The 21,112-nt window shown below is 42.1% G+C and overlaps 1 protein-coding gene across 1 annotated transcript in view; it reads left to right on the top strand.

Annotated features, from left to right (window-relative positions):
• The first annotated feature begins 2,819 nt into the window (after nt 1-2,819).
• ARFGEF1 (ARF guanine nucleotide exchange factor 1) overlaps nt 2,820-21,112 on the top strand; it is a 77,657-nt gene continuing 59,364 nt past the window's right edge. The window contains exon 1 of the mRNA XM_079983251.1: nt 2,820-3,691. Coding sequence (XP_079839377.1) covers nt 3,568-3,691 — 124 coding nt within the window. The 5' untranslated portion in view covers nt 2,820-3,567. The remainder of the gene's footprint in view (nt 3,692-21,112) is intronic.

Genomic DNA, 21,112 nt, shown 5'->3' with positions numbered 1-21,112 from the left:
TTAATGTGCCCATTGTTGATGCTGCTGCCATTGGAGTCCCCCCACCCCATGGACCAATGTCCTGCCATTAAAGCTGCAGCATTGCTGCTACTTGCCACCACTATTCACTCACTCCCATACTCCCATTGATGCTAATATAGCTCCTTTAGTAAGTGCTGCTGCCCCTGGATAAACATATTGGTGGGGAAGAGTGAGTGAAGTGACTGACTGAAGGCAAAAGTGAGCAGACATACTGCACCCTTCCAAACCAAAATGTCAAGCGGGGATTGGTGTCATGTGCTCAGACCATCTTGTCCCATGGAGCAACCTGACCACTAAAATCTGTGCCAGCTGCAGTTTCCAAATGATTTAAAAAGGCAGCCCTATATATAACACATTTCAGAAGGCTAAACTAGAAGTTACTAGGGCTTAGGCTACAGAAGTTAGGCTATCCCTGTCCAGATAGCGACACAACTGAAGCTGATGGAAGGCATGTCACACTACTGAAGTCACTTGAGCTTCAAGCAACACTAATGGATCCAGAAATATCCCATACCTGCCACTTCAGAGGGAGTGCAATCCATTCCAGAACAAGCCATGGCCCACCCATCCAGTCTAGGGAACCGCGCATGAAGAGCGCTTCAGTCTTAACAGTATTAAGGTTTAGCTTTAGCTTCATCCAGTCCTTAGCCAAGGCCAGACATCCATAGGCATTGATCCAATGATTTTTTTAGACCTTGTGGGATTATTTTTTTAAAAACTTTTCTTTTAAAGTATAGCAGACCCCCTGAGTCACATCACAAATTGTTTTGGATTCTGGTAATGAATTGTTAACACAGGGACAACTGATAGGGCAAAGACAACCGCAGGGGAAAGCAACAGTGCATTTTCCAGAAATAAGGTACTATGCTATCAATCCAAAAATTACTCCCCCCCCCCCCATAAAGGTCTTTTATTTGTGACTGCCTGTCACTTATAGCCTATAATTTCTCCACTTTCATCTAGTGGCCAGGAGCCTTCTAATCACTTCATTTTTCTTAGGCCAAACATTTATGAGAATTGCTATTGGTCCCTGACATTTTAGACTTATAAAATGGTGACAGATATTTTCACAACCCAGGCTTTAAGGAATTAAAAAGCCAGCCATACACACAGGCACACGAGTTGTAGATGGCATCTCAGTATTTCAGAAAATTCATAATTTTAAGTGTTTCAGTCAAAGAGAAAAAAGCTGGCAGTTAATAACATTGGTACTCCTTATTTTTACTTTGACAAACATTTTCCGTGACTCAGGCCTTACATTATATTGTATTTATACTATGTAATTTATTAAATATACTAAAAATCAGTGTCAATCTACTTAATAAAAACAAAATTAAAGCATGACTGAAGTTTCTTTGGCAGCTCTACCTATCCAAAAGTGTTAATTGCAATCCTCACACTGCATACACAGTATATTAATTTTATTTTATCTTTTGAGCACAACTTGAATAGTCTAGAATTAAGACAAATAGACTAAAAGGATCATTAAATATATGTAGAGTGGAGCATGGGTATCTGTGCTAGTGGTGATTGTGTGTGGATTAATTTAAACTAGGTTTGCAGGGACAATGCGTCAGGTTATTTGAGGAACAGCTTTCTCTGTGTACCTGCAGCTACTTTAGCAACTGCATGGGCCCAGCAAAGAGAGAAATTTCAGAGTGAAATTTTAAAGCGCTTTACTTTGCCTGGATAGACTCCCTAATACATTATGACAAAAATGTAAAAATAGTGGGTGCTTCTCTCTCTCCCTTCCTCCCTCTTTTAAATGTGAGACCTAGAAGCAGATCCACAGAGTGTAGTTCTACCTGAGGATTTTGGCAAAGTATACAAAAACTAGAAAAGTAGGGTAGGAAAACAGGTACAACATAAATTGGTTTAACTCATATTGCCTCTAATTCTAATTGTATTAATTCACTCTTCAATTTTTGCCCTCATAAAGGGGGACAGGAAGACCTGTCAGGTATTGAACCTCTGACTTTTGGTATTGAAAGCATGTACACTAGCACACTGCTCACTGATGTCTTTCACAGCTAAATGAAAATGCTAGAAAACAAGTCTGGAACATGTGGCATCCAGGTATATTTTTTAAATGATTTTACCACTTTCTTAATGCCATTCCACTACACAAATTGTAGGGTTAGATGATAGGTCTGGTGGTTATCCATGCTTGGTGTAAAGCTATGATTCACAGCAAACAGGCTTTCCTAAGGAAGTTCAGTCAGGTTCCAAGGCTATGTAAACTGATTACAGTACTGGCTATCTCTCAGCTTTTTTCTTAGGTGTGGCTTAACTGGACAACATGAAGAAACTTCCATTTGTTCATTCACCCTGATTGCAATCCCAGCCATACTTACTTTGAAGTAATGGGCTTTAGTTTCCAGTAATAAATTAGGTGACATGGCTGTGTGAGTCTGTTACAGTAAACATATATAAGGTATATTGTGGCATCTTCAAATCCAACATATTGTGACATAATTCTTTATGGAACACAACCCACCATTGGTTGCATAAAGTGTGTGTGTGTGTCATATGATAAATGTTCTTGTATATAATGTTGTATTCGACAAAGAGAACTCTAGTCCACAAAAGTTTGTATCACAGTCTTGAAGGTTCCCCTTCTTGGTTTGCCTCCAAAACGTTAAGAGCTCACAGTCAGTGTCATTTCTATGCAATCTTCAAACGAGCACACACACACACAAAAAGCACAGTGGCCGACAAACCCCTTGCGATTTGCCCCATCACCACAGAGACATATCTGACCGAAGGGAGGCATGGAGGAGAAGGCGGGGCTCCAATCCGAGGTAACAAGCGGAGCGGGCGAGCTTCCTTTGGCTAGCCGGAAGGAGTCTCTGCCACCACCGGGAAGCGTCTGAGGGGAAATCCGAAGTGACAGGGGCAAAGGAGAGAGAAGCCCCTGCCGCATACGAACTCTGTGAGGGAGGCTGAGCGCGCTCTGGTCCGCAGCCTCGGCGCCGCTCAGCCTCTTTCCCCCATTGCTCTCCCAGGCAGGCGGCGGCGAGGCCCCTCCCCTCCTCACACCTGTAGCGCGGGGCCGCCCGCCTGTCCCGGCTAAGCCTTGCCAGCGCTGCTGCTGGTGTTGCTCGCTCCCTGCAGCTGCGCCTCCTCCCGGTCTTGGAGAAACAGCAGCAGCCGCCACCGCCGCTGCCGCTTCCTCCTCTGCAGCCACTCGGGCCGCGGCGGCCTTGACGTCGTTTCCTTCCAACATGGCGAGCGCAGGAGGAGGTTGCTGCTGCTGCCGCCGCCGCCGCTGCTATTGCTCCTACTGCCGCCGCCGCCGCTGCTGCTAATGGAGGCGGAGGCCAGCCGGGTCTGAGGGCTGCGCGTTCTCCGGAGGGCCGGTTCTCCTTTCCCCCCACCCCGAGCGAGGTCCGCAGTCGCCGCTCTTGCCCGAGCCCAGCCCGGAGGTGGGAAGAAGCTGCGCTTGGGGCTCCTTCGCCAGGGGTGCCGCCCGGGCAGCTGCGGCGAGAGGCGGCGAGAGGCACCGAACCAGCTCCCTCTTCTTCTCCCCTCTCTCCCTGCGTCCCCATGTATGAGGGGAAGAAGACAAAAAACATGTTCCTGACCCGGGCCTTGGAGAAGATCCTGGCCGACAAGGAGGTGAAGAAGGCGCACCATTCCCAGCTGCGCAAAGCCTGCGAGGTGGCCCTAGGTAAATCTGGGGAGCTGCGGGGCGAGAGGAGGAGCAGGGTAGGGAGCCCGAGGCACCTGCAGAGGCGAAGGGAAGGCAGGCCGGGGCCTTGCGCTGGGTTAGGGCAGCTGTCATTGTGGGGACGAGGCTGGCCGGGGAAGGGAGAGGAGCGGCTGGGTGCGCCGAGCTGGGCGACAAAAGGCGGCTGTTCGGAGCAGGTTTCGGGGAGAGGAGGTTAGTGCTGATGCATGAGGCGGGCCTTTGTGGTGAGCTTTGGACGTGGCGGTGGGAGAAGATGAAAGGCCGTGTGTTTGTGCGCTACGTTAGTCTCGGGGAGGGAAGTTGTCCCCCGTGCGGTGTTTTTTTTTGGGGGGTGGGGGAGCTGAAGGCGCGTGCGTTATTGGGAAGCTTTGGCTTTGTTGACAAGGAAATGCAGGCGGTTGCCTTGACACACGGCTTTTCTCTTTCGCTGCCTCCTTGGCGCACCTACACGCCCTGCATGAATAGGCAGAGAAGGTGTGTAGAGAGCTGACCTGGAAGAACAAGGCCGCCGGGGAGGAGGAGGAGGGAGCAGGTGACGGGCGGGAGGAGGAGGAGGAGGAGGAGGCGAGGACGGAAGCCGAAGAGAGGCGGATGGTGGAAAACAGGGACAGTGACACCCTGTCAACATTTAAAATTGATGCCTGCTCTTTGAATTGAGAGGCTGTTGTGTAGCGAGGGAGAATGACAGCAGGGAGGGATGCAGTGGTACAAGGAGTCTTTTATAATACATCAGCCCAGGAAAAATAACGCCGCTGGGTGGAGGAGTTTCTTTCATGTATCATGTGGTTATTTCATTCTGAATAAAAGGAAATATTGGAATGACAAGGTGAGCTACTTGTCCAGGTTATTAGATTGGGTCTTAAACCTTCCACTGAAGTTTTCAGAGACAATTGAATCGCTTTATTAGGAGATTGTTGTTGTTTTTATATATTTATTTATATTCTACCTTTTCCCATGTCAGGACTCAAGGCAGCTTACATATAAAAATGAGAGCTGCTAAAAACATAGAAAACCTGATACACAGTTATTATATGAGGGAAGGCAAAAATAAATAAATGCATCTATGGACTGAATTGACCCATGCATTCATGGACTGAGTTTAAAAGCAGGGAAGTAAAATACTTGTTAGATCTATAACAATTGGCAAGTCATTTTCCCTCATCTTTGAAATTGTGGAGATATATATTACAATGTGGTGGGGTTTTTTACATTAACTTTTGTTTGTATAATATTCACTTCACAAATGTGTGTGTTTAAAGAAAATGGCAATCATCTTAGTTTACTGCTTTTCTTTTATAACCTGATCCAGAGTAAGAGATCTGTGCATGTAAGCATCTCTTCTCTGAGTCAGAATCTATTCCCAAACCAGAGCTGCATCTACATCTACTTATCAATTTGGATGTCCAGCTCAACTACTTTGTTTCATTGGGATGTGCAATCATATATGCACCACCACCCACATTTTGTGTGTAACTAGAGCTGGATTAGGGCAATTATTTTCACACTTGTGGGTTTGCCATTAACCAATTTTGTGATTTTTTTTTAACAGTTTCTGTGTTCTCTTTTCTATACTGAATTGTATTACTGCCTCTGTACATCACAGACCAGTATAGTTGCAGTAGATTCCTACAAATTAAACTTAGTTCTAATGCAAGGCCTGAGGGGGAAGGTGAATAAAGGGCCCTTTAATTTACCTTATAGATTTGCCTTTACCACTTAACTTGATTTGCAATAATAGTGAAAAAATCAGGAGGCCAACAATACAGTATTTATTTGTATGCAAGACACTCCAGTCAAGGCCAGAGCTCTATTGTATAGTAGTTATAATCATTGTTTGACCAATCTCTGCCTCTCAGGCCTCAATTCTTGTAGAGCATTTGTACATAGACACATTATGCGGACTGACATATAGGGCAGCTCTCTGTTGCAAATCTTTCCCCCCTCTAGCTTTGATATTATTTATATGTCAAGTTTTAACTTTGAATGCAAGCTACCTTGAGAGGCCCTGAAAGTCAGCATACAAATACTGGTAATAAATAAGTAAATAGGTAGATCTCATGCAGGATCTGTTGCTGTTTAAACAAAGACCTGTCAGATCGACATGAGCAAGGCCTTAGGAAAATTGGAATAATGGCTGGAAGTATAAACAGCAATGGAGTGATTAACTCAAATTCTAGGTTAGTGTGACTTGGTAATTTACACAGAACATAAACATCACAAATGGAGAATAATTTGTAAATCTATGTAAGATGTTCTTTTTGTGATCTGATATTTCATCAAACATCCAAGACAGACTTGAACTGAACTGATTTAAAACTGGTTTCGTTTGTTACCTATTCACTATAGGCACTGTGATGACATAGAACTAATACCATAACTCCTGATTCATCTGAGCTTGACTTTGGCTTTGTCCATTTTATTATTTACTAGCTCCTGTTTATTGTTTGCTGTGAATTTTAACTGTGTAGTATGGTTTTTATTTATTCAGAATGTTCATTATTTATTATGTAGTAGATTTCAACTAGAGCCCACAAATGTACACATGCTCAAAAACCAAGCCAGTCCTGTTTGAATTACTGGAACATGCTTAACGTGGGGCTGACTTTGAAAGGTGCTCATAAACTTCAACTGGTTCAAAGAGCTGCAGCCAGATTGCTGACTGGAGCATACAACTCCTTGTTAGAACAGCTTCACTGGCTACTGGTCTGTTTCCAGGCACAATATTAAAGTGCTGCTTATGACTGAATGGCTTAGGTCTAAGGCTAAGCTATCTGAAAGACTGTATCCTCTTATATGAACCTTCCTGGGTTCTGAAATCTTTGAAGGATGTCCTTCCCTCACTGCTGCCACCTTCACAAGCATATTTCATAGGGATGCAGAAGAAGGCCTTCTCAGTGGCTGCTCCCAGACTTTGGAACTCCCTCTCTAACTAGCTCTGGCAGGCTTTTGGGAACTGACTGCTTTTAACGAACTTTAGTCCCTGTCAGGGAATAATATGGGGTATAAATAAATATAATATCCCATAATAATAACAATAAACAGCCACGTGGTGGCCAACTGCTTTGGCAGGCATATTGCCTGAAAAGCTGCTTATAGGCAATAATAACAATGAAGTAGAATGCCTTATTCACAGGGTTAGAATGACTGATTAGGAATAGCAGGAGCAACTATTCTGAAATAACTCAGCTGAAATGGAATTAGAAAAGAACATGGCTGTTCCAGGATCATAACTCATCACTCACTTCACTACAACTTGTACAATAACACAATTATTTGTGCACAACTATAATTCATTTAGAGGTGCTTCTCCAGGAAGTATTCCCAGCCATAGTGCTCCGTATATCTTTTTTTTTTTAATAATTTTTTATTGACAGGCCAATCACATCATATTATTCAAATCACATTGGTTCCAAATTATACAGCCATATTTTTTAATTTTTTGGGAGTACCCAAAAAATCACTGTTGTGTTTGCAGTGTCCCGTGCACAGCGGAATGATGAGGAATACGTGCACATACTCTATATTGCTTTATTTACATTTCAAAGCTGGTAGATTACAGAAAAACATCATGCCTCTGCCGGAGCAGAGAAAGCATCCTCTCTCCTCTATAGCACGGAGATAAGAACTGAGTGAGAACAGTGAAAAACAGGAAACCAGTGTACGTCACATCCAGTCTCCTTTCCCGTGGGAAAACCCAACAGCACAGACTGTGGAATGTAAACACCTGTCTCGTGACAAGCACTTCGCTGCACAGTGAAGAGAGCAGAAACCAACATCCTCCCCCTTTCTGTGAACATCACTGGGCAGCGTGTTCGTACAATATCAGTACAAACCCAACTTCTGCACATAGGTACAGTGTTGATCCCTTGATACAATCTTGGACAATACATCAGCAGGAATTTCATTACCTGGCATATAGGACACCGTTACGAGTCCCTTCTGAATACGTTCCCTAGCATGTTGCAATTTCAATTGCAAGTGCTTCGTGCTTTGCTTACAACCTTCAGAATTCAGCAAAGCCAAACATGCTTTGTTGTCCTGGTAAACCTGGATTGGACATTTGACAGGAATTTTCATGTCTTTGCACAATTGTAACAACCATTCACAATCTTTGAGTGAATAAGACAGTGCATTCAGTTCAGCTTCACAAGTACTTAAGCTAACTGTTGTTTGCTTCTTGCATGACCAATCAAATAGACCCTGATTGTACATATAGCAAACTCCAGACGTACTTTTCCTGTCTGTAGTGTCACTTCCAAAACTTGCATCTGCAAATATCTCAAGACCACCAGACTTCTGATTGTTAAACCTCAGTCTGTAATGCATAGTGCCTTTCAAATACCGCGCTATGCGTTTCAGAGCTTTCCAATCCTTAACAGTAGGATTGTTGACTTGTCTGCTTAGCAAATTACAGCTAACAGCAATGTCAGGTCTTGAACATCTGGCAATGAAGTTTAGCTTGCCTAGCACACTTCTGTACAGTGTAGTGTCAGAAAATGCTTCTTCAGTGTCATCTACCTGATAATCTGTTGTCATCGGTGTGTCTACGGGGTTAGCATCCATCAGGTTTAGTTTGCTTAACACATCAGCAATTTTCCGTGACTGGTGTACTAGAATGTTACCATCTTGATCTCTCTCTATTTCCAGAGATAGGTAGTTGTTTACCTCACCAAGATCTTTCATGTCAAAGTGTTCTTTCAGTTGAGCTAGGGCGTTATTGTACATTGTGACATCTTTCCAAAAGAATAAAAGATCATCAACATAAAACAAGCAATACAGTTTATTTTGCCCCTCCTCTTTGACAAATACACATGGATCAGCTTTCCCTTGCTGAAAACCTAGAGAAAACAATACTTCAGTGAGTTTTGTGTGCCAACACCGTGCACTTTGTTTGAGACCATAAAGGGACTTTTTCAGAGCACAAACAAATCCCTGTTTTACCTGTACGCCATCAGGTGGAAGCATATAAAGTGATTCACCTAGAGATCCGTACAGAAAAGCTGTATTTACATTGTGGTGACTAATGTGTAGATTCTCCTCTGCAGCTAGCTTGAGCATAAGCCTAATGCTCTCATACCTCACTGTGGGTGAGTAGGTCTCGTGATAGTCTTCACCTGGTACCTGTGCAAAACCTCTGGCTACCAATCTGGCTTTGTGTCTGACTATCTTGCCATTTTGATCAGTCTTCGCTTTGAAGACCCATTTGCTTCCAAGCAGCTTCATTCCTGGAACTATTGGAACAAGTTCCCATGTTTTGTTCCTTTCTAAGGAATCAAGCTCAGCCTTCATGGCATTTAACCATGGCTCAGCTTCCTTTGAACCCAAATCCTGGATTTCTTGGAAACTTGAAGGTTCAAATACCTTCTTGGAGCTTTTAACAGCTGTTACTGCTATCTTGGCAAACTCATCAGCAAATCTCTTTGGAGGTCTACCTTTTGTGGCTCTTTGTGACCTGCGAATTAGCCTTAAGTCTTCAACACTCTCCTCTTCCTTCTTAGGAGAAAAGTGACCTATTGTGAACAATGGTTCTTCCAATTCCTGATCAGAGCTTTCAGAGGGTTGCATAGAGGCTTTCGCACTCTTGAAATCCTCTGAATCACCTGATTCAGTTTCAGACTCAGAATCAGAACTTTCATCAGTGGGTGTGGGTTGCTGTGGTTGCTTTTGACTATCCTCAGTCTCATCACTGTCATCAGGGTAACATTGGAAAATTCCCACATTCTCCCCCCACTTGGCATTGTACTCAACACTTCTTGTGACCTTAATTGTCTTAGAGTCAGTCATCATTATTCTGTAAGAACCTTTCTGATAACCTAGAAAGATACCATGCAATCCACGCTTGTCTAACTTGGAGTTTTGTGGTGAGTGAACCCACATGTCAGAACCAAAAAATTTCATGTGTTTGATGTATGGCTTTTTGTCAAACATCTTCTCATAGGGGGTACAACCAATCGCTGAAGATAACCTGTGATTATAACTGTAAACAAAACATGAGAGAGATTCGGCCCAATAACTCTCTGGAAGATTGGCATCATGCAGCAAGGTTTTTAACCCTTGAAGCAATGTTTGATTTGCCCTCTCGCAAAGTCCATTCTGCCATGGCGAGCGAGGACTAGACAAATCGTGTTGAATTCCTTTCTCAGACAGAAAAGCTTCAAACTGCTGAGAAGTGAATTCCCCCCCGCGATCAGTGAAAAGAATTTTTATCTTCTTACCATGCACATTTTCCAACCAAGCACAGAATTCCTTGAACCTAGGAAAAGCCTCTGATTTCTGCTTGAGATTGTACACATAAATATACCTGGAAAATGCATCAATGAGAACCATGAAGTACCTATTTCCACCCAAAGAGGGCGCTAGTGGTCCAACCAAATCAGCATGAACAATTTGGTATGGTTCTGTAGCTTGCCTACTAGACACCTTACCTTTCGCTGCCATTTTCACCTTGTTTGCTGCGCATGCCTTGCACTTCATGTGGTATCTGCAGGGTTTAATAGTCATACCTTCAACCAAGGCAGGCATTTTAGATACTGCCTCAAAATTCAAATGACCAAATTTTCGATGAAAATCGTGAATACATTCTGCATGCAAACTTTTGTTAGAACCTGCAATGCAACAAGTGTCATCCTGCACAACATCATCATAATACAAAACATATAAACGATCAACATATTCAGCATACAATACATAATCATTTTTCTTTGTGATGATGCACCTTTTGTTCTTAAAGGAAACGTCAATTTTCCGCTCATTCAGCTGTCCAACGCTGAGCAGATTATGTTTGGCATCTGGCACATAAAGTACATTCTGTATCGATAAGTCCAAACTGTGAAGAACAACAGTTCCGTAGCCTTTACTGGGGATTGTGTGGTCATCCGCCTGGTGAATCGCACCTTCCTGTGGTGTAAAAGACACGAACAGTCGCTTATCGTTGCACATGTGATGGGTTGCAGCCGAATCAACAACGAAGAAAGATCTAGACGTCTTCTGGACCTCTGCAACTTCTGGAGTGAAGCGTGAGACCATTGCTTTGGGCTGCGTTGTCCTGGACACAGGACCTCTGCTTTTGCCTCGGCCTTTTCCACGCGATGAGCTTTCGCTGCGCTGCTCTGTTTTGGCCCTGGGATATTTGCATTCCCTCTTCATATGGCCTAGACGTCCACACTGCCTTCAAAGCTTTGGCGCCATCTGGTGGTTCCACTGCACTCTGGGACGACGTCTGTGAAGACTCCCCCTTGCCCATGCAGCCAGCACCCCGGCGATCTGCTTCATTCAGAATCACGGCAGTAACATAATCCACTGTCAGCTGAGCAGTAGGCTGTACAGCAATCTGAGTCGCAACAGACTCCCAACCTGAACCCAAAGATTGTAGTATCATGAAGGAATACACAGCCTCTGGAAAGTTGAGTCCTCTCTGTTGCAGCTCATGTCTCAGATTCTGCATCTCCATCAGATGTGTACGCACATCTCCACCTTCAGCAAGAGCCATATTATGCAGCTTGTTAAAGTAAAACATAGTAGATCCAGCTTCTGTCCTCAAGTGAGCCTCTCTCAAAGCGTCCCAAATTTCTCTGGCTGAGGTCTTATCACGCAATAGACAGAGCTCTTCTGGGGATACTATCAATGTAAGAGTTCCCCTTGCTTTGGAATCTTTAGCTTCCCATGCATCTGTAATTGGAGCTGGGGGGGTGTCTGTAATAACTTCAAACAGACCCTCTTTCCGCAGAATAGCCTCTGCATAGAGAACCCAGTCAGCATAGTTTTTCTTATTGAGCTTAGGAATCCCACAAGCATCCTGAAGGGCCATCATGACTCTGGCATTAGCCTTCTGCGTCATCTCTGCTGCTTTAAATCATGCTGCGTCACTGTTGCAGCTGCTTTAGCCCAAAAGCACTTTTAAAAGTTACTTTCGATTTCCCCAGCATAGGAACTTGAGCCTTTGATCCTTTGCCTGTGCCCGGCAAACGGACATAAAATTGCAAAGTCCAGCCATAAAGCCATTAATTAGATGCTGGCAGGAGCAGTAGCACATACCTCATCAATCATCTTGACGCGCAGAGATAGCGTCCGATCCGTCCCTCTGCTGCTGTTCCGATTACCGGAGCCCATTCCCAAGATTGATTGCGTTCTTCTGGGCCCATAACCAAAAATGTTGTGTTTGCAGTGTCCCGTGCACAGCGGAATGATGAGGACTACGTGCACATACTCTATATTGCTTTATTTACATTTCAAAGCTGGTAGATTACAGAAAAACATCATGCCTCTGCCGGAGCAGAGAAAGCATCCTCTCTCCTCTATAGCACGGAGAGAAGAACTGAGTGAGAACAGTGAAAAACAGGAAACCAGTGTACGTCACATCCAGTCTCCTTTCCCGTGGGAAAACCCAACAGCACAGACTGTGGAATGTAAACACCTGTCTCGTGACAAGCACTTCGCTGCACAGTGAAGAGAGCAGAAACCAACATATATCAAGCTCCGCACGAGTCCAAAATTCCGGCTATTTCCAGACTTCACTTATTTTACTGCATTCATTAATCAGTTCTATCCAGTTCAGACCAGATAGTTCTTTGTATATTTTCTTCATCTTGTTGTTATCGTATTCCTTTCTTTGCGATCTCTGATGATTCTCATAAGCCGACTGAAAGCTGGTTTCTCTCTCTGTGTGGGTTTAGTCCAGGACCGCCCTGTTCAGCACCTCCGTAGACAAAATTAATCATCATTGTCCTTTATTTTTCCAGGCTAGCAGAATAAATCAAATAGATCAGGGGGCTCTGTCAGGTCAAACTTCAGTTTCAAACTCCTTCTCCTTCATGCATTCCTGAATCTCCGCCCCCGTCTTTCTCTTTTCTCCTGCAGCCTGTCTTGGCAAGACGCCATTTTTTGACTGTGTCATAAATATTCTTCAGCGTCCACCGATCTTTTTTCCATCTCCCACACAGCTCTTAAACTTCTGCTTATGCTTCTTAAAAAAGCGCAACGATCTTGTTTCTTTCTGGAGTGGAGGATTATTTTTATCACTTCATATCACATAGAGAAAAAAGAGTTTTTCCTCCACCCCCCTTCATTCCAAACACACAGTCTCTTAGTGATGTCATATGAAAAGATTTACTTATCCGTCCGTCGCTCTCAGTCGCAGAGATCCATTATTCAGCAGTCTTATCGTCGAACTTTGCTTGATATATGTGCTTCAGGTTCATTTCCAATCATCTGTTTCCAATTATAAATCCAGACTGAAGCAACCAGCACGCGCTAATCGGAATCGGCGTCAGGAAGAGCTGACTTCACCGAGGGCTCGTGCCAAGTGTTCTGCACCCCCATCTCTCGGATCAGGGGGTGCATTATGAACACCGCTGGCAAGACAGGGTCCCACCATCTCCTGGTGGGAGGGAAGGCTGCCTACTTCCCATAGCAGCCCCTAAACTACCTCGTGTGGGTCAGAGAGATCTTATTGTCGGCCATCTTCCAACGCGCCCCCTGGTGGTCTCCAGTGCTCCGTATATCTATTTGTTTTTAAAACAAAAATTTCAAATGCTTACGGTACATTTGAAATAGGCCATTTGTATTGACCCCCCCAATGTAATTTAACAATATGTAACAATATTGATATCCTAAATATACTAAGAAATAAGTTCCATTATTTGTGCCTGTGGGAACTGCATATGAGAAAATAGGGCTAGGGTTGGTGTGCAATTTTAACTAATGCCAGAATATAACACTTGCCAAGAAGTAGGTCTTACTGAACTCAGTGGAACTTATGAGTAAATAATGCTTACTTTATGGCTATCTTAGAATATTCTCAAACAAAATACATATTACTTATGGGAAGGACAATATCAACTGATTATGGGCCAAATATTTATTACTAGCCATTCATCAATATTACTGCATGTGTGCACATGCAAACAGTATCTGAGAGCATCTCTGGATAGTAATAACAGTTAAAATACACATGTGTCTGGCCTATAAAAATGATAAGATAATTCTTGGATATCTTTTTTGTATATTATAGTTTATTAACACATATTTGTCCAGTATGTATAGAATGCTAATTAAACATAGTTCTTAATATTTAAAAACATAGTGCTCAATATTTAAAAATAAAAAATAGTGCAGAAGAGAGACTACATGGGTAGAAAAAAAATAGTCTTGATTTTGAATCTGTTTCTATCAAGTATCAATTTCAGTTTATTTTTATATGGAGATTGAACCTTATGAAAAATTGTCATTTTCTCCCTGTCTCATGATAGAGGCATTTGTGTCTCCAACTAAGCAAACCTCTGCTTTTATGATAATATGCAATGCAGTCCTATGCATTTCTATTCAGAAATAAGTCCCACTTTGCTCAATGGGCTTATCCCCTATCTAAAGTCTGTTTAGAAATGTAATATTTGAGAATAGGTTTCATTGAACTCATTTGGACTTATTTTTGAATAGACACAAATAGAGTTATGATTTGTTTTTTCTTATGCTGGAGAAATAGTTTTCAGACCTTGGATTTGATCTGCCTTATTCTAATTACATGTGGCCTGTATTTCCTCCATTTCCCCTCTCATTGTTCCTTTTGGTTTTTTGAAACTCATTCATTGAATGCCAAAGAGCTGTGCAAATAGCACAACTTAAACAAACCAGTTTTGGGACACTAGAGCCATTAATATTGCTGTCTACCCAACATCTTACACAAGTTTGCTGTATTAAATGAGCAAAGCATGTTAATATAGATATTTCATTCCCTGTTATATTATACTTTAAATATTAGCCTTTATTTAACCATCTTGTTTCCTTCCAAGAGAGAAGCTCTCTAATTTTGGTAATTTCATAGCCCAATATTAACTTTTTTTATTTGGCTTAGAATAATAAGATAATTGGTTTTGTGTGTGGGCTTTACAAAGAGCTCAGTTCTCATCTTGTTCATATATATTTTTGCTCCATTATTGCAGCATCCTTTGAAATGCTTCCACATGTTGTGAGTTTGGTGTTAATGTGTGATGGTTGCTAATGTGGATTAAAATGAAACCTGGTGTGCCACTAAACACTTTCTGAAAGCCTATATTTAATCATGATACTTGAAGCGCTTGTGGCATACTTGGTTGCATTTTAACTTGGGTTTGTCATGATGTCTGTTGTATAATGAGAAAAATGGGTAGAGAGAATTAAAGGATGTAGAAGATTAGAAGACCTGCTTTTGATTCCTAAATCCTGGTTGGTTCAATTGTATATCTTTCCCCAGTCCCATTTCTCCCAATGTGTATCTTCCTCTCTACAGTCTTGGATTGTATTAATAGTTCTCTCATCTCATTTCAAATATACCTTCCCATGCTTTACATTTCTCTGTGTAATGTAAGAGGGCTTGCTTTTTAGTAGTGTATATAAAGTGAAGGAGTTCTTAGACTGCTGAAGCGTAAATAGTGTAGATCTTGCTGTTGTAAAATTCCTCTTATTTCAATGGAGCTTATGAAGGCAAAGTATTTTCATTTGTTACGATGAATCATCTTGACTTTCATACTTCCTTTTCTTAGTTAATATCACAGTTTTTAACAGCATATATTTCCTGCTGCTACAACAGTCACCTTTGACTTTGCCCTATTTTTGTTCTTATCTTTTTACTTTCTCAATCCCCCCCTTTTTTTTTGTTCTGTTACCTTACCCTACCTTACTTTACAGAAAACTGCATGTGTATCCACTAAGGTGGAGGAGTGATCACTCATATTAATACTTATTTACAACTTCTGAAATCAAACCTAAGAACTCCTGAAGAACCCTAATATATTTGAGGTGTGGTGCTAATACTACAAAGTGTGGTTAGGCTGTCTGTATACTTGGTGGTCTATGAAAATAATGTTATTCAGTGATTTTTGCCCATGGAATAGAAATTGAGGAAGGAATACTAGTAGATATGAAAACATTTTGATGTTGCACTTGCTTTGCAGTACATATTGCTGGCATCTGTCTATCTCAAGAGACAATAGAGTGGGCCTCCAAGGGTGAAGTCAAACTGCTGTGTTAGCAAAATTGAAGTGACCTCCCAGAGGCACAAGCCTGGGCAATAAATATGAGGGTCCTGGACTTCTCAGATGCCAAAACCCCCCTCTTGCCTCAGTGATGTGGTTCAGAGGAAAGCAGAGCAATATGTGTGGCCCAGCTTGCCTGCAGGAGTTGCCAGGAGGCATACAAGACAATTTTAGGGACTCCACTCCATATTTATGTAGCGTTTACTCATTAGCCTTTTCTTATCCCAAAGATATTACGCAAGGCAGTGGAGATTTAGGATCAGAGTTTTCCTACTCCTCGATGGGCTACCTTCTCAGGTTGACATGCCCCGTTTGCCCCTCACCTCCCTCTACAACCTGTGCAAAAGCTTCCTTCTTGACCATTGGACTCAATATTGGTCCTACCTGCTCAATCTGCTGGAGCCTCTCTTCACATGCAGGGGAAGTCCCTAACTCATTGAGGGTTTGAGACCTATTGGCTACCCTCACCAGGTTTAGCTGGTCAGTTGAAGCCGTTCCCAGAGTATGGCCACTGCCACATGCTGACAGCTTCTAGGAGCCACAGATGAGCGCTGAGGGCAGGGTGGGGACCAAAGGTGGACAAACTGCTTTAGAAGGAGCATGACATGACTCCACGAGCAACCAATATGATCAGTGGTCTGGAAACCAAGCCTTATGAGTAATGGTTGAGGGAGTTGGGTATGTTTAGCCTGGATAAGAGGAGACTGAGAAGAGATATGATAGCTATCTTCAAATATCTAAAGGGCTGTCACATGAAAGATGGGGCAAGAATGTTTTCTCCTGCTCTGGAGGGCAGGACTCAAACCAATGGCTTCAAGTTACAAGAAAGGAGATTCCAACTAAACTTCAGGAAAAACTTTCTGATGGTAAGAGCTGCTCGACAGTGGAGCAGATTCCCTTGGAAGGTGGTGGACTCTCCTTCCTTGGTGGTTTTTAAGCAGAGGTTGAAGGACATTTGTCATAGATGCTTGAGAATCCTGCCTTGCAGGAGGTTGGACTAGATGGCCCTAAGGGTCCCTTCCCACTCTACAGTTCTATGATTCTATATTGATCTGTTACTCCGGATGGGCGAGGTCAAACTTTTACTGCTTATAGCCAAAGACCTTGGCAGAAATTCAAAGTTCTAATACAAATTGCATTTGCAAAAACAGTTAGCGAAACTATTTTGTATATAAAACACATTTTGCTTTCCCCTTATTTTTTACCTACTAATTTGTATAGCTGCCCCAGAGCAGAAGTACTCTAGGAAGCCAGTGTGGTGTAGTGGTTAGAGCGTTGTGCTAGGACTTGGGATATTAGGGTTCAAATCCCCACTCAGCCATGAAGCTCACTGGGGAACCTTGGGCCAGTCACAGCCTCTTAAACTACCTCACAGGGTCCTTGTAGGGATTAACTGAGAATGAGGGGATGAACATGCACTCCTTGAAGAAAAGGGTGGCATATAAATGCAGTGAATAAGCTTACCGGCTTAAGGAAGCTGGAGGGGGCAACCAGATGGAGATGTCTGTCGCCAGCCTGGCACCCACAGATCTCCACATGGTCACACATACTGCCTCCTCTTTTCACTCCCTTAGCCCCTCCCCGGTCCCTGGCAATGAAGCAAAAGGAGGATGAGCAGAGGTTGGCAACTGCAATAGCATTGTTGCTAAAATTCAGCCTGAGAAGTGCAGCACAATGCTATGACAGCTGTATACCATCCTGCACTTTGGATCTTAAAATGGATGTGAGAATGACAGGAGAAAGAGTACACTGAAATTGATGACTGCTACAATGCAAACACAGCACTACATGGGCGCTAGATGGGTATCTGAAGCAGGATATATAAAGAAGCCTCAGACACTTATTTTGCAAGGCCGCCTTACACTAGTAAAAAATTATGGGCTAATAATTTCTATCAACCTACTTCAAAGATGCTCTTGCTATATTGTAATTTGAAGCTGTGAGCTTTCAAGCAGTTTGATCTGCTCTGGCAAATAGGGCCATGAGATACTACCTAGGTGGTAAAGCTTTGGGAGACTTCTCCTTTGTTAATCTGGTTCCCTGTACATAGAATTTCACACAGGTTTTGTTTTATCAACATCATTAAATCAAGCTGAGCATTAGCAGACTTCATCTTGATTTCAAAATGTCAGCTGATTGAAAGTCTGTAGTGTTCCAGGGTCAATTGCATTCATTAGTCTCTTTTGCCGTTGTTCCACTTTAAAGCCAGACATATATTTTGGACGAACACCAGTTCTTGGAATGAAGGGGATAGGCTGGAGTCCACTAATATAAAAAGGTAAAGGGACCCCTGACCATTAGGTCCAGTCGTGACTGACTTTGGGGTTGTGATGCTCATCTCGCTTTATTGGCCGAGGGAGCCGGCGTACAGCTTCCGGGTCATGTGACCAGCATGACTAAGCCGCTTCTGGCAAACCAGAGCAGTGCACGGAAACGCCGTTTACCTTCCTGCCGGAGCGGTACCTATTTATCTACTTGCACTTTGACGTGCTTTCGAACTGCTAGGTAGGCAGGAGCTGGTACAGTGAACATAAAAATAACAATTTTGACTTCTGCTATCTGCTTTATAGTGGCACCCCCCCCCCCAAGCATAGGGCCCATCTAAATAAAGCAAATTTAGTACTTCAGTCCCTTAACAATACCAAAATATACCTCACTCCCATACAAAGCCCTGCATAGAATGCATGGAGATGGTTGTTTCAATCACAAAATAGGTTTCTACTATGGAGAAGGGGAACTGTCAGCTGAATTTGAAGTCTCCTGCTTGGCAGCTTCAGCTTGTCACCTATCCTGATCTCCTATGTACTGGATAACAAATCCCAAGTGGTCTCCCCTTTGGGGAAAAGTTACAACATTTGTGGCTTTTTAGTTCAATTAGAAAAAGGCAAGCAAAGGGGGACATAATGCAGTGCATAGAGAAAGTTGGATAGAGAGAAAACCAAGGCCATCCAGTGACACTAGAGGATTCAGGACAAACAAAAGGAAGAACTACATAACACAGCCCATAGTTAACTATGGAATTCACCATCTCAATATGGCACCAAGAATCAGCACCAAGTTGGATGATTTTAAAAGGGGTTTACACAAATTAATGGTATCAGTGGCTACTAGTCATGAAGGCTTTTTTCTGTTTCTGGTATCAGAGCCGATGTGCTTCTGAATATCATTTGCTGGTGAGTTCAAGAGGGGAGAGTGATGTAGTGCTTGGGTTCTGTTTGCAGGCTTCCCATAGGTATCTGGATGGCCACTGGGAGAACAGGAGGCTCAACTAGATGAGCTTTTCTATCTAATTATTTTCATTAATAATAGCAAAGCAAAATAGTAAGTACCAAGGGGCAAAAGAAGCTTTTCTTCACAGCTGAGCACCAATATTTGAAATTTGTGACACACATTCAAAAATCTCTTCAAAATTTGTAATTTACATAATGTACTCGGCAGTGTTCAAAATTCCCATTGTTCTAGGTGCATTTTGCAACAGGGAATTTCATTAGCACCAGTAGTTTCTGAGCTCTGGGTGCAGTACTGCACCTAAGATTTCAGACTAAAACTGCAAAGTGGAAGGAAATGAGAACCTTTTCCTGCCTCCCCACTTCCAGCTACTCTCTGAAGACTGAAGTAGAGACCCTGTTAAGAATATTAGGAGGTGGGCATGGGAAGGATTAGACTATCTGAAAAATGAACATAGTATTATAGCTGCAGTTCATTCATTTTCAATTTTGTATTCTTGTTATTAAAAAGGTGTGCCTAGACATTTTGTTGTTGTGCCCATAACCAAGGTTTAAGGTGCCATTTAGCTCTTAGCTTTCATCTCAGTTTCTAACACTGGTACTCAGTGTGTTTTGGCTCATAATTTGAATCTTTTGCAGAGACAGAACGCTATTTTCTGCAGTGCTCAGTGTTCAAAGATGGAATAGAAATGAGTTTTTGTGATATCTGATGTAATGAAAGATAAGTTTCCATTAGGAAGATGACTGAACTCGTAAATGTTTATGAATATAACATTCATGATTTCACTTGGCCTCAGATAAAACTAGTTACTAAAGCTGTGATTCTTTGCACAATTACCTAAGAATAAGTCCCATTGAATTCATTTACTTGAGTTAAATTGTATCGAATTATGTTTTATAGGTTGATTTTGATATTTGTAGATTTTCATTTATTTTGAAATTGGACTTTCAGATATATTGATAACTATCTTCTCTGTGTTACTGTAACAGGTTCCTTTTACTTTCTAGTATCTCACTAATGTAGAAGGAATTGCTCTTTTTCCATATGATGGTTATGAGATACCTCATCCCTTTCGCAAAATGAGAGCTGAAGCTTTGAAACAATGGTCACAAAAAGCCTCATGCTGAAGTTCAGCTGATTTTAATATGAGGCAGAGTTATGTGCTTATGTAATTTTCTCTTTTTAAACAAAAATGCTTAGTTCAATCAAGCCTAGTAACTTTTTAAAAGTTTTTACCTATGGGACTTAAAACTTCATAGTCTATATGATTTATTGATTCTTGAAATTTTGTTTTATTAAAAAATATATTGCCTTTCGAGCACAGCAATCAAGGCAGTTAAATATTGTTTATAACAATGCAAAATTACTTAAAAGAATATTGTCATGTAGAAACATGCTTCTATGGCTTGCAGGTTTATTATGGCTGGTCTGCACAATTCTGAGTGCTAGTTCTGACTAATCGAATTTGGACTTTGGGACCCAGCAGTTGGTCTGGCTGCTTAACCTGAAACTACCTCATTTTGCATTGGCTCCTACACCACTTCCCACAATCAATCTTCAAGGCTCCCTTTACCTACTGGTAAATCTTCATTTAGAAGTTGGGACTAAAAGCTACACATTAGCCTTTTGCGCTTATGTGAAGACTCTGATTTCAGGACTTCAGTGCAAACTTCCATGCTACTTTTTTCTGTACCATTATTGATTAAATCTCTATTCATGATAGAGGAGAGGGGGATATCAACATTACAAGTTTATAAATACTTGAATGGCATTACTAAGAAATGCAAACTGACATATATATGGGCAGGGATACTGATGGATCCATTGGATGTCTACTCAGAGGGCTACAGTCCTAAGGACTTTCTTCTGAGTAAGCATGTGTAGTGTTGGTGGAAGGCATGGTTGAATTATCTATCCTTAATATTTTGACAATATTGAACTGAGAATTCCTCTGCCATGTGTTGTTGTGAGGGGAAACTATCTTTTTAAAAAGTGAATTTTATTGATTTATCAAACTTAAACAGAATTACATAATAACTACAAGAAGTAAAATTCCCTCCCTTATTGGATTTGTCTCTAAGGAAGACATAGCTTCGTTCTATCTCTAGGTTTTCACAAGCACCAATAAAGTAATGTATTGAAAGTGTTATCCCACACTTGTTGC

Source organism: Podarcis cretensis (genome assembly GCF_951804945.1).
Source record: "Podarcis cretensis genome assembly, chromosome: 7".
In the NCBI taxonomy this organism is placed as follows: Eukaryota; Metazoa; Chordata; class Lepidosauria; order Squamata; family Lacertidae; genus Podarcis; species Podarcis cretensis.
The sequence above is the reverse complement of the archived record's forward strand: the minus strand, read 5'-3'. Positions and strand labels throughout refer to the sequence as shown.